General features: G+C 32.3%; 1 protein-coding gene across 5 annotated transcripts in view; it reads right to left on the bottom strand.

The window, feature by feature from the left end:
* Positions 1 to 15,356, bottom strand: part of CNTLN (centlein) — a 276,063-nt gene that overhangs the window by 120,804 nt on the left and 139,903 nt on the right. For 4 of the 5 annotated variants that reach the window (XM_080819727.1, XM_080819729.1, XM_080819728.1 and 1 more), the window contains exons 9-11: positions 11,727 to 11,903; positions 9,441 to 9,566; positions 1,106 to 1,227 (exon numbers count right to left, since the gene is read on the bottom strand). In XM_080819727.1, the coding sequence (XP_080675853.1) occupies positions 1,106 to 1,227; positions 9,441 to 9,566; positions 11,727 to 11,903 (425 nt within the window). The remainder of the gene's footprint in view (positions 1 to 1,105; positions 1,228 to 9,440; positions 9,567 to 11,726; positions 11,904 to 15,356) is intronic. The other variant, XM_080819731.1, reaches the window with a different exon arrangement.

Here is a 15,356-nt window from a genome sequence, read left to right as displayed (position 1 = left end):
TTCTAGTAATAATGAAACATATATTGCAGGATGGTCAGTTTCTCAAAAAGGATTATAAGCAGTCAACTCTTCGAGAACTTGTTGTCAACCAGGCTGACTGTGGTACATGTGCTCAATCTTAAAACACACTATTGACAGTAAATATGTCAGAAAATAGTTTTTCACACTTCTGGTGACAATGAAAGTTAGGTGAGGAGAGGCTAAATGCAGGACAAATTGCTTTATCAGTACTTTATCACTACTATTACTGGCAAGTGATATGAAATACTTCCCATCCTTCAAAGGAAAAAATTAGACATGAAAATTACGTACAAAACACGCCAAATGCCCTTTATGTTTTCATTTTCTGTACATAAAACAAACTCCTCATTTCTATTTTGTAAAAGTGCTGTACTGGCCAATTTAGAAACAGTATTTCTCTATAGAACAGACCAATGTGTATCATCAACATTGCCCTAAAGGATCCATCTCAAAAGATGAGAGGGTAGTAGATTTTCTGTACTCATTCAGTCCTTTGCCCTCTGTTGATACTGTTAACAAGGGAGCCACTTACGACTAACCAAGATCTGAACACCTGTTCAGAGCAATTGAACTGAGACCGCCAATTCATTCAGATAAGCTGCAGAACAAACTGATGGATAGTAAAGATTTTCAAATTGCATACTAGGTTGAAGTAGTCTGCAGAGTTAACTATGTATGTAAATTTCCTATTTCTCTGGTCTTTCAATTAAAACTTAAATACTGTTTAAGTTACAGACTTCGTAATACCATTATTTTAGTTATTTAATTTTTTCAATCATATGGATGTAAACTATTTTTACATAAAGTTATCTATTTTTATTAAGCTACTCTATTGACATTGAAAATGTACACAGTAGTTCATAATCACCTACATTATGAATTCCACAAATGACAGGAAAATCTCTAGTTATTGCTAGCATATTTATCTGTTTTCATTTATTATATTATCTCTTTAAAAATTCACATTCAAGATTTGAATACCAAATATCTTTAAAATCAAACAAAAGCCATTAAAACACCTATATGATGCTACTCCATTCCATTTAATATTTAGGGAAATGCCTTTATGAGCTATGTAACTCACATGCCACTGCCTTCTTCCCACTGTTTTAATTGCTCTTTTACTGCTCTGTAGTTGGTCTGTAACATCTGTAGCCTTTCCTTGCGTTTTTCATGGGCATCTCTTAGCTCATCATTTTCTTGGCTCTGTAGAACACAAAAAAGCAAGTACACAAGTTTAAAGAAAGTATTGGTACAATGCTTCAAATAAAAGGTTACTCATCTAAATATGAAATTTTAAAGAAAATAGTAAATATAAATTAATCTGTAATACTTATTTAAGCAGATGAAAGGGAAGGACTCTTAAGGTCACAAAATAGGTTTGCTTGGTAAATTCAACCCACTTACTGCATTTTTTAAGCTGCTAGTAATTTCAAAATTAGTTTCATTCCTTTCCCTGTTGTCAATTAGTAGTACACATACAAATATTTATGAGCCAATTTTACGGATTTTTTTTCTTTTTCCACAAAAGGATTTGTCCATACATAACACATGACTACTTTATTAATTATAATTGTACATGTAATTAGTGTAAAAACACAAATCATGGTAAGATCAGTGCTTCCACCCATGGATTCATGATTACTTTTATAAAGCATAAGGATTACACAGGAGGAATAAATCAGTTTGGACCTATGTCTGAAGTAGCAGAGCTTAACCTTCTGGGTCATACTATACAGAACTGAAATGTGAGCGCTGGGCTTCGTATTCTTGAAGAGGTCATAAAAACATGACTAGGTTGGACAATTAAAGTCAACAACATCTAAATATTCTAGGTAGAGTACATGAAATATGACTTCATTTTTAGGTATACCCAGAAAATTAACTTATAAAGGCCAAATTTCCAGTTCTTAGGGGATGTATTTATATTATTTATGCAAGATGTTTCTCAAAGTAAGTAACTTCTTGAGGTTTTTTAGCCATTGTAAACTTCAAATTTGTTCTTTCAACTTTTTATATTTCTGTATGAAAGAATTTGTATATTTATTTAGCAAAGGCAACAAGCAGGTACTCTGTAATATTATAGTGAGATGACAAGAGTAGGCTCATGGCAGTTAGAAAAACCTGAATTCTATTCTTGGAGCTCTTTCATGTTAGCTGCATAATCTTAAGAACACTATTTAAATTAGTTCAATTTTTTTTTCCTGTAAAGTGTGGAAAAGAACACAGAGATTTAAATTATGATGACTAAATTAAATGAGCGAATACACAGGTAAACCCCTGGCTCTATGCTTGTCCTATCAAGGCACAAAGCAAAAGTTAGCTTCTTTCCTTTCCCTCTTCCCAGGTATTAACTGTTCTTATTATTAAGAAGCCAAATTTACATTTTCCTGGACCATCTACCTCTCATCTCAACTGTAAGATAATACAAAGTTTGTATTATTTTATTGCAATCTACCTGTCTCAACAATATGAGTATTTTGTCATTCTATTTTGAATACAGGCCTAGTAGGATAGCTTCAATAAATCTAAGTAGTTATTGGGAAGTATTTGACTCCTGTGTACCAAGCCATCTGTATGCCATCTGGAAATGGAAGTGCTTGATGAAAAAGCATGGAAATGGCATCACTTGAAAGGGGCAATCAGAATAAATGTTACCTGAAGAGTTGTAGAAGATATACAGATCAGAGGAACTGCAAACTTGCTAAAGAGTAGCATGGTTTAATACCATGGTTAAAAATTCAGGATACTGAATTGAATTTTGTTCATTTCAATTAAAGAACCATATATTAAGAGCCTATTACATGCAGAGTGTTAAGGGCTGATAAGAGTTCAAGTCTTGCTGCTCAAAGTTAGTAAATTTTATCTTGACATAGCTACTTAAATTCAGCGTGTACCAGTTTCTCCATCTTCAAAATAAAAGCTATTTATATCTCTCTTCTTCTAAGACCAATGAATGATTTAACCTTGACCTTGAGTTTTCCCTACTGTTGTTAAAAATCCAAATATAACTTCACTTCTTTAAACAAAAAGGCTTCTAATATTAAGTATGTGAAATAATTTAAATTAACCAAATAGAAAAGTAATTAATAATCTTATCTTCTTATAAATGAACCTAAGTTCATTTTGTTTATTTGGATTCCTTAAGAACTAATGAGATTTATGAGGATTTTAAATAGGCTATTTTATAAATTATTAATAATCTAATTACAAGAAATGTATAGGTACTAGAAAAGATTTGTGTCAAAACACAATTTTCAAATAAACAGTTAAGTACTTTGTTAAATTCTAATAGCTTTCTCTATCTGTCATTGAATCAAATTCCTTCCCCATAAACTCTTAGTTTACAATGAATTTCTTTAAAATTATTACATACAAATCCAGTGTTTTGGCATCATTAAAAGTCTGTGTTAAGAGTTCCTAGAAACTCTGAGTAAACAGAACCTAAAAGATTGCCCAAAGTAAAAATTAATAAAATGGGATATCCAGATTTTTTCTGTTGCCTTTCACAAAAATCCTCTGTTAAATCAATGGAACAAATTGGGTTTATTACTGTTAGTACTGTCATTTTTGCATTTTTCAGTACTGCTTCAGCTACCATTAATCATTGAATTTATACCCAAGGTTTTCCTTAGTTCTCAAATATAAATCAACTATCTTGTGCTATTAAATCAAAGATTAAAACTCAATAAAAATTTTCTGAGGCCTATATGTCATTCACACTGTACCAGGCTCTGTTCTAGGCATAGTACTTAATCAAAGCACTCAAAGCACCTCTGCTGCCTAAAACTTTAGTGTAATATATTTATATTAGCAAATGGTTTTAATTTTTCTATAGTAATTGAAATAGGTGCTCCTTCCATTAGGTAGTGATTATAGGAAAGTAGTTTTATAGATGAGCTTTCTGCTTTAATTTTACATGCTTCATAATTTACTACACCTAATGCTAGAGTGTTTACATATTTCTTACAAAATTACTAAGATCTAAGCTATCAAAAATGAAAGTAAACCAGAGATTATTTGACAAATCAATTTGATAGGCATAATTTATAATAATTATTATTTTTAAATGCATTCATCCATAGATTTGTCCTTTCTGAATGCTCTTATCAAATTGTAATGCATGGGTCAAATTAGTCCTAGAGACTATTGTTCTGTGACCTACTCCAGAAATAGACAAAATTTTATAGAAATGTAAATATAAGGGACGCCTGGGTGGCTCAGTTGGTTAAGCAGCTGCCTTCGGCTCAGGTCATGATCCCAGTGTCCTGGGATCGAGTCCCACATGGGGCTCCTTGCTCGGCGGGGAGCCTGCTTCTCCCTCTGCCTGCCACTCTGTCTGCTTGTGCTCACTCTCGCTCCTCTCTCTCTCTCTCTGACAAATAAATAAATAAATAAATAAATCTATCTTTAAAAAAAAAGAAATGTAAATATAAGACAGATAATATATGTTCAAAGAAAAACATGTTTCTCTATTCTAGTGCAAGAACAGATTTAGCAGAAGGCTTCAGACAAAAGTTAGATATCTCAAAAGAAGTGTTTAATGTGTAAGAAGAATAATCAAAAAATTTTTACAATATTCTAAGAAATGCAAGTTAACCATAGTGTAGATTATGATTCTTTAAGTCCCATATAATAGCCTAAGTCAAAATGGTAGTACCTCATTTGGGAAACACTACTATACCCAAAGATCTTACAACAAAATCAGAAGTAAAGACTGAAAGATACATTTATTATCACTAATAACTACGTTTGCCCAAGAAGAGACACACAAAAAAATCTCAAGGACAGTCACTGAATTAGTTCTATTTTTTAAATCATTCAATAAAATATTTACTGACTACCTTTCCTGTATTTTGCATTTAAACTAATTAAACTAGAGACTCTAATTTCTGTATACAAACAAATCTGAATGACTGGAACACTTAAAAAGAGAAAATAGAAAGGCTGTATCACCTGACTTGCCTCAATGATACTTCCAAGTACATTTGTGAGTTCATAAGAAAAAAAATGATTCTTGATCAAATCTACTACAGTTTGGTCAAAGGCTCCTTGACAGACATAGGCAAACTAAGAGCATGAGTCCTGTTAAGAAAACAGTGGCTCAATCTTCACAGAATGATAGCAAAGTTTTCAAAAAGTTTAAAAAAAAAACTTTTATAAAATACCAAGGATCCCATGGATGTTTAATTCAGCAGAGTATATAAAGTTGAATGTATGAAGAATACACGTTAGACATTGAAAAATAAAAGGCATTTAAACTGTAATCAAAGGACATATTGACATTACTAAACAGTATAGAAAAGTGTTAATAGAACTAAGTTGTCAAATGAATTAAAATTCATAAAGCAGAGATTCATGGCATTAGTGATCCCAAGGATAGTAAAGGATTTTGTAAAGCTCTGATGCATTAATTTCTAAATTATACTTTATAAATTGTTAGTCCACTACATTTATGAAGCTAGGATTTGGAAATGGGTGGGATTTTTAGAATAACAGTTTTCATCTCTTCTGTTATTATTGGCTTTTTTGGCCATCCACCTTGAAACCATGTACAACTTTCCACAAAATAAGCTAAGCAAGATAATGTACTGATATTTTTACAAAATTCATTACTAGTATTAGAATAATGCATTACTTACTGCTGATATAATAAAGACCATTACTTAAATATATCAAAGTGTGCCCACATATGTTCTATGGTGGAGGTTATCTGGTGAAGCTTATTTGTCACTCTCCCCCTTCAGTCCCCCTTGGTGATCAGCTTGGGACCCAACCATCTACTGTGCCATAGAGCATATATTTACTTTAGTGTTTTCAACAGTAACTTCCATGGAACAGAAGTCTTTGGGAAACATCAATGGTTATAACATAATCAAGTAAATCTGGGAAATAAGGTATATATATCTTGCTATAGATTCACAATACATATTGGTATATCAACAGCTCACAAAAAAAATGAAAGATTTCAATCCCCTATGATAATTGAGCACAAAACATTTTTCTCTGCCATTTTTCCATTAGCTTCTGGCAGAGCAGTGTTCAATATAAGGCCAATATGGGAAAGGCCAGGACAAAAATTCAACATGTATTAATAGGTAATGGTCTACAAAAGGAGCACCATGATTAACAAATGCATATTAAAAACCATAAAACACTGTTAGGGGTTGAAATGAATCCCCTCCAAAAAAGTTATGTTGGAATTCTAAGCCACAATACCTCAGAATGTGATTGTATTTGGTGGTAAGGTTTTTATAGAAGAAATGAAGCTAAAATGAAGTCATTATTGTAGTCCAATAGACTGGTGCCTTTTTATTTTTATATGTTTTTAAAAAGATTTTATTTATTTATTTGAGAGAGGGAGACAGAAAGAGGGTGAGGGAGAATCAGGCTCCTCACTGAGCAGAGAGAACCCCGTGGGGCTGGATCCCAGGACCCTGAGCTCATGACCTGAGCCGAAGGCAGACACTTAATCGACTGAGCCACTGAAGCACCCCAATACATGATTTTTTAATGGCTTCTGTAGCACAGGTTCAGGCGCCCGACTAGTGTCTTTTTAGAAAGGAAGAAATTTAGACACAGAGACACACACATACACACAGAGGAAAGATGAAGACAGAGAAAATGTCTATAAGCCAAGCAACACCTGAAACTATCGGAAACTACAAGAGAAATAGAACAGATTCTCCCTCACAGGTTTCATAAGAAACTAATCCTGTTGACATACTGAGTTTGGAACTTTCTAGGCTCCAGAACTTTGAATAATAAACTTCTATTCTTCTAAACCAGCCAGTTTATCATGGCAGCCCTAGGAAACTAATACAGACATCATTAATTCCTTTCTTATCTTATATTCTCATGCGCTTGAGTAATAGTAATATTATTAATATTATACCCTAATTAAGGGAAATATAGGAAGAAGTTTTCTGTCTTCACTAAATATGACAGGTATACTTACTAAAGTGAGGCCATAAATTTAAAAATATCCTGGACCCAATCACTCTCTTTGGAATTGCTTTTCCTTTATAGGTTTCATTTACCCATTTCATTGGATAAAGGCTCTTGATGATAGTGCTTTTTTTCATTCAACTATTTTGCTCCTTTAAAACAAGAAATCCTTTCCTACTAAATGACAAGATACAATGAAAAAAATTTGCTCACATTTTCCCCCCTTAAGAAAACATACATTTGAAATTCATATTATCATCAACTGGCTCGAGAAAGGAATACAGAAAAAGGAATACAGAAAAATAGGAATACAGAAAAAGAAATTGTATGAAGAAAGAATTTTACTCTGTAAATAAGTCTGAGTCCTCATCAAAAAGAGCAATTGGAAGAAAGGAATGATAAATTAATGTAATACTTCTGCGACTTCTGTGACTCTTTCTGAAATTAGAAATTCAAAAGGTGGAAGAGGATAGATCTAAAAATGTCTGAATTGCTCTACTCTCTCCTACCAAAACCAAGGGACTTTCAAAGATCCACAGACTTTTGGAGGCAAATAAGTGGAGATCTGTTACTACTGAATGGTGATATGTGATAGTTAATTTTATGTGTAACTTGACTGCTCATTATTCCTGGGTGTATCTGTGAGCGTGTTTCTATAGAAAATGAACATTTGCAATAGCAGACTGAGTAAAGCATATTGCCCTTCCCAATGTGACAGGCTTCATCCAATTCACTGAATTCCTGAATACAATAAAAGGCTGCATAAGAAAGACATTGGTATTGTCCATTTGGGCTCAGACTGATATTGGGTCTGGAACTTATACCATCAGCTTCCTGGTTTTCAGGTCTTTAGACCCAGACGGAGACTATACCATTGGCTCTCCTGATCTTCAGTTTCACAATTGGAGATGTTGGACTTCTTGGACCCTATAATTGCATGACCCAATTCTTTACAGTAAATCAATAAATCTCTTTATCTCTTTCTTTCCCTCTCTGGACAGATAGATATACGGACATAGATATAGATATTTTTCAGAAAAACAATGTCTCATTAGGGAAGACTAAAGGGTTATACCCTACTGGTTCTGTTTCTCTGAAGAAACCAGATTAATGCAGGATGTGAATTTCAAGAATTATGTAAAAGGAGGAAGATGATAAACTGGCTTCCTAAACATGCTCTTAATATCCTGTTTGTACTCCCATGTTGATACTAAGATACTAGATTCCAGCTGCTCATGCAGTATCTTGTTAACTAGGGTCTTGAATGATAGACAGTTATCTTGTCTCTTGTTGTTCAAGTGACTTGTTTGGCTAACTGCATTGCTTAGTAAGTTGTTACTGAGCAATCCAAGAATGAGCAAAGAACTCCATATGTGGTATGTCTGGCTGGTTCAGTCAGAAGAGCATGTGACTCTTGATCTCGGGGTCATGAGTTTGGGGTCATGAGTTTGGGGCCATGAGTTTGAACCCCATGATGGTGGAGAGATTACTAAAAAAAAAAAAAAAAAAAAAAATTAACTAAAAAAGGAGTGACTGTAGGTGTATACATTTCAAGCAGGCTAAATGTTAGCAAGTTGATGTCATCTGATCATTTTATTTTTGGTAGATGATAGATGAGAATCTCTGTCAATTAACAGATGATAATTTTCCTTTCTTTTAGAACTAACAGTCTAACTCTGCATAATATAAATTTATTTAATGTTTAGTGAAAAGGCAGAAAAAATATTAATTGTAGCTTAGGTTAACTATACCTCTAAACCATATCTTATTCTATAGCACACAAAATCTAAGTCAAACCTTTTTCTCCCTAAGAGTGATCTAGATGAGAAAGAATCTGAGCTTTGTTGGATTCTAAACATGTGTAAAACATTGGTCTTGTCATAAAATGTCTTAAAACTATTTGAGATTCAATTAAATGTTAAATCTCATATATCACAGGCCTTTGGGTAGTTGTGAATAAAGAATGATAAGTTTGGCCATATTAAATGCAGAAAAAATAAAAGACCTCAAATAGTCAAATGGAAAAAATAATGTACTTGCCATTTTGACTATGTAATTTCTGTATAAAGGACAGTTGTTAAGTGACTTGAGTTAGGTGAGTATAGCTTTTAACTCACTCTTCTCTTTTTGTATGTTTATCATGCATAAAGAACTATCACAAATTCTCTACTTGCTATAGTTCTATTTTTTGGTCTCTGAAAAACTGCAAGAAATATATTCCCAATATTAAGCCAAAGTATTCCCAAACAATTTTAAAGTAGTGAATAAATATTTACGTTCAAGCAGCAAATTTTTTGTTACTTTATGATCCTCAGAAATCTGAGAAACAAGACCAACCAATGATACATTTTTATGCATGTAATTAAATTCAGGAAAGACAAATGCTAAGCAGTGATTTGTGAAGTGAATGTTTACTTTGGTATATCTTTATCTTTGCAAGGTTATTACTAAAGAAATGATTTAATGTTCACCTTTAGCTGTAGTGTCTTCTCTAAGTTTTCAATCTTTCTTTCTGCTTTCCTCAGATTCCTCAGCTCCTCAGAGTCTGTGAAAGAGCTCTTTGGGGACAAAGACCTTGAACGTCTCACAGGTGGTTCCTCGAGAATAAAACAAGGACATGGTTGAACTAGTTGGAACACTGGATTATGAAAGACATGCAAAATTAAAGAACAAGTAATTTTGAATACTAATAATGAATTATAAAAAAAATCCTGCATGGAATACCAGAGAAATAACAAGCGGAATTACCACAGTGCTACCGCTAAAGGTTTCTCTGTGACTCGTTAATGAGAATATTCATTTACATTTACATTGTTTCTTTCAGAATAATGATGTCCCATTAGGGAAGACTAAAGGGTTATAGACTCAGAAATGCAAGAAACCTCATTACAAAGGAGGGGATAGAGGCTGGTCTAATTGCTCTATAAGGGTCCAAGGTTACACTTGATAGGACAACCAGAAACAAGAGGGAAAGGATTTTTTTCCCTTTGAAATAGTTTAACACACTGTGAAGTTGAAGGAACAATATGCTTGAGGAATATAAATACAACAGACAGTAGATCTTATACCATAATGACCATATGGTCATTAACTATAATGTGGCTAACTAGAGACAAGAATGTGTGTTTATATTATGTACAGCTTCATACACCAATCTGGAGAAGGAATACGTGAAAGCAACTATTAAGCTGGGCAACATATTGTTCATACTTACTGCATGTCCTTATGAAAAAGAAAGAAAATTCCATTCCAAATATCCCTCTCGTTTTCCTGACTTTTGCTAAAAGCAACCAAACATCAAAGCACTAGATTTTTTAACTTCCACATCGTAGCAAGCCACTAAATTAGGCCCTATCATGTATCTCAATTTTAGGAATGTTTTCTTTCATTTAAAGAAAGCTCAATACTCTGAAACTACTCCAAAATGGCAAGAATATATAATGCGATCATGTTTAAATAAATAAATACGTATAGACACATACAAAGCTCATTCTTCTGAAAATTACTAATAATATTAGAAGGAGTAAATAAGTCTATAATAGAAACATAAGTCTATTTTTAAATTCTTCCTTTACTAAGAAAGTTCTACTCACAGGAAAAAATGGAAAGAACTAAAAACAATTATCTTGAAAAACAATTTTCTACAGATAAAATCATTATTTTCTACGGCTGAAGTAACAAGTGTGAGAAAAATATGTCCTAAGTTCCTCACTTTTCTATTTATCTACAGATAACATATTTACATTACATAATATTTACAATATGATATTATAAAATGTTTATTATAGTCCCTGTTCATAGAATCTTTTGCAGCATAACAGGAATTTATAGTATAGTATATATACTGTAATACAAATATTACAAAAAGGAAAAGCTAGACATTAATAAATGAGAGATATGCTGTGGAAAATTTGCTTATTTTTCTCTATTGCTATACCTTTAAATCTGAAATTATATAATTGCATAAATTAATGTTAAATTCTACTTTCTACTTTACATCCACATGGGTAGTATTTTAAATATCATATCTGAATGAAGCAGAAATGTTAAAATTTATTTTAAAAAAGAAAAATATATTTTTCTTTTAACAACTAATATTACTTTAAAATGATTTTTTACTTAGATTAATTTATCTATTGATTAGATATACAGGAGATACTTAGCCAAACTTTTAAAAATTTTTCCAATTTATTTAAATTCAGTTGATTAACATATGGTGAATTATTAGTTTCAGAGGGAGAGTTCAGTGATTCATCAGTCTTATATAATACCCAGTTTAGCAAAACCTTTTAACATAAGAATGTTAACTTACTGCAAAACAGCTACACCACTACTAATCTATTTACTTAAATTAGGAATACATTATTTTGTCTTTAAAAAGAGCAAATGCTCTACTTACAAAAAATTTTTTTTAAAGATTGTATTTATTTATTTGAGAGGGAGAGAGAGAGAGAGCAGGAGAGAATGCAAGAGCAGGGGGAAGGAGCAGCAGACCCCCCGCTGAGAGAGCCAGACACAAGGCTTGATCCCAGAACCCTGGGATCATGACCTTAGCTGAAAGCAGACACTAAACTGACTGAGCCACCCAGGTGCCCCACACAACAGTGTTTTTTCAAGCATTTGGCATATAATGTTTTTTTTTTTTAAAGCTTCCGGAAATATAAACAAGAGCGGTAAATGCTGTTTGTTTTTAAAGTTCATTGCTTGCCTTGCCAGCGTTACCCTGACAAATTCACAAAATGACAAAACGCCTCTACCTTATGTTTTCTTTCAGTACTTGTCCAGATGCTCTTTTCTGAGGAACCCTTGTTGGCAGATTTGCTCTCTGACAGTTTTTCATTTGCTATTTTTAGTTTCTCCTGTAAATACTCAATTTCAGACTTCTGTGAGACCATTAAAGTTTCTAAGCTTGATAAAGATGGCTGTTGAGATACCTATTTTAAAAATGCAAATATATATGCATCTTTGTATGTTATTTCTTATGTGCAAATACTTACATATAATATTATTACATTATATAAATAATAAGTATTCAGAGAAGGAAAATTTCATTTCAATAATAAACTGTAAACTAGCATTAGCTAAACTATCACCCGAACTCAATGGCATTTTTCAATAAAATAACCAAGAGTTTGTATAAATATTTTCGAAAATAATATTGCCATATAGAATTACAGAAGAAAAACATTACAGTATGGTTGCATGATAAAATACCACTCATCTTTAATTACTTCAAAAATATGATTATACACATATATATTTCCTCATGAAATACCCAATCCACCATTTGATCACAAAGAGTCATATAATACCACTGAATATAACCTGGGAAAAGGAAACCAATAGCACTTTAAGTCTAATTATCTTTCAATGTCATAATTTAATAATGACAACTCACAAAACTCTGCTACTTTTAGAGTCAATACAGTCCACTGTATTCTCTTTCGAAATTACATGTCAGATAATCTGCTAATGGAAAGCACCACATTATAGTGACAAAAAAAAAATCACAGAAAAATTAAGCATGTAGGATACCTTAAAGAAATGTTAGTTCGTAAAAACCATCATTCTGTGAAATTCTACTACCATCTTTGCTGAATATATTTGAGGCCATTAAAATCTATGTGTATATTCTATTCAAATTAACCACTCCACATAGGAAAAACAAAAACCCTAAATCATAGTGAAAACAGGTTTTGTTGGATTTCCAGCAAAGAGAGTCAAATCTCAAAATTATGATATAGAAGCAGTAGCCCTGAAAATAGTTTCTTTTAAAATGTAGAAAACCCTATCCCTCCTAAATGATATTCCTAAGGGATATTAAAAGAAATATATATGTTTAACTTTTCTGAACCAACAGTGGAAAATATTATCCTTTTCTGGTTTGAACTCGCTTTTCTTTTTTTTAGGGAATAGAAAAAACCGTCCTAATTCTAACTTCTAATTATTATGAGAGAGGTCATCTTTGATTTATTTACATTACTGAACCTTCACCGACTTAAATCACTTGATTTGTTTCCCAACCTTCATTCTATTACATTGCTAAATATTTTCCTGAGTATTGTTTATATTGTACTCTTACCACACTTCCCATATATTAAATACTTACTCCATTACCTTTCTTTAAATATCTAATTAAAATACTTTGAGCACTTTTATTCCAAACTCTAAATGATTTTGCCCTATTCTTTCCTCCCACTTTTAATCACCATATGACCATTATTTATTTCATTTTTTCCTATCGTGTAAGCAAATTTACGATGTTTATAACTATTTCCTTTGACTGGGCTACCAACATAAACAGTTTTCAAAAGCCAGCTGCTCTTATCCACTTTTCTTTAAATAAAATTATTAAGAATATATTAGTATCCCACCATTTATCAAAGAAATTTTAAATAAGTTTTTCAAGGTCAAACAGAAATTTAGAATAAAATAGAAATAACATAACTTCAGTTTTATTGGTATGTCCAATAAGCAACCCCATATTCTTGAAATGAGTTTAAATAAATGAGTTTTCTAAGTTATCACGGATTATAATGTAGTAGATAAGAATGTAAAAATAGGAATATTCAATCAAGAAGCTGTAATGATAAATAATTCAAATAGTTGTGAAGACATTAAAAATGTTCCAACTGTGGATACTGTCATCATCATAGTAGGGATTTTATATTTAGGCAGCAGTCCTTTAAAATTCTTCAACAAACAATAACAGAACTTCAAAAATAAAATGCTATGAAAGCACTGATTAACTCAAATTTGCATAGGAGCGGAGATGATAATATAAGTAAATAAAATGGGTTGTGTTTAGTTTATTTTAAAGATTTTATTTATTGGACACAGAGAGATCACAAGTAGGCAGAGAGGCAGGCACAGAGAGAGGAGGAAGCAGGCTCCCCGAGGACCCTGAAATCATGACCTGAGCTGAAAGCAGAGGCTTAACCCACTGAGCCACCCAGGCGCCCCTATGTTTAGTTTATTTTAAATTTATTCTAAATTACAACTTTGGAATTCATTCAACAGAGACACTTAGTAGATTATAAATTATAGATTATTTACGTCCACAAAAAATACTTATACATCCTCCCAGTGTTTTTAAAATCTGATCTTCTCCTTTTCTTGCCTTTTATCACTTTTGTAGGAGATACAGGCACAAGAAGTATTTCATACTTCTCTTAATATAACCATTTTTAAAAGCATAGGTAAAATGAGATTTCAAATGGGAGAATAAACTGTTAAAAATTTTCTCGGGAAATTCTGAAGTATGCATCAAAGCACATAAAAATGTATCAAGCCTTTGGCTTAGCATGCTAGTCATGCCAAGGGTTGATACAGATAGATATCCATGATAAACTCCTACATGAGAAAAGCAGGTTACCAAAGAATATACTGTGTAGAAAGAGATTTTGCCAAACATGTAAAGGGCGGGGAAAAAAAAAAAAAAGGAAAAAGAAGAAGCCCTAAAATGTTTTAGTGTCATTTCTGAGTGGAAAAATCATGTTAATAATTTTCTTTCTATCTATTTGAACTTCCTTAAATTTTACGATGAGCACGTCACTAAATGTTTTTCAAAATGTAAATTTTTTCTTCAAATAAAAGGAATAAAAGCTGAGCATAAAATTTTCACATTATATAGGAGAAAGATAAATAAAAGTCTTTCCATAGTCTCATCCCTTGTCATCTACTAGTGATAACTTTGGACTGTATTACCCAGACTTTAGAAAGGAAAGGAAAACAATTATAATTCTGCCCTTTAAGCTTCTTTTCAAAGTTAGTAGACTTAATTTTTTAGAACAGTTTTATACTTACAGAAAAATCTATGTAGAGTCCTATATCTCCCACCCATACCCATCCAATTCCTGTATCATCAACACCTACAATTAATATGCTACATGTGTTATAAGTAATGAAACAATATTCACACATTATTTTTACCTGAAGTCCATAATGTATTCAAATATCCATAGTTTTTATGTAATGTCCTTTTTCTGCTCCAGGATCCCATCCACAATACCACATTACATTTACTTATCATGCCAGCAACTCTTGGCTGTGACAGTTTCTCAGACTTACTTAATTTTGATAACATTTATAGTTGTGATGAGTAGAATGATATTCAGGTGTACTGCAGGATGCCTCTCTATTGGAATTTGTCTGAATTTTTCTCATGATTACACTGGGGTTATGAGTTTGGGGGAGGAAAATCACAGAAGAGCCATTTTCATTATACCATATTACATGTACATGGTTTAAATCTTGACATTGACCTAGATCACCTAGACAAAGTAGAGTTTGTCAGGTCACACCACTGTCCCCCATCCATACTGAACTCAATGTGCTTTGTAAACTGGTATAACAGAGATGAGAAATATGTGTAACTTTAATTGTCA

The sequence above is a fragment of the Martes martes genome, assembly GCF_963455335.1.
Source record: "Martes martes genome assembly, chromosome: 12".
In the NCBI taxonomy this organism is placed as follows: domain Eukaryota; kingdom Metazoa; phylum Chordata; class Mammalia; order Carnivora; family Mustelidae; genus Martes; species Martes martes.
Note: the sequence above shows the minus strand (reverse complement) of the source record. Positions and strands in the feature narration are given on the sequence as shown.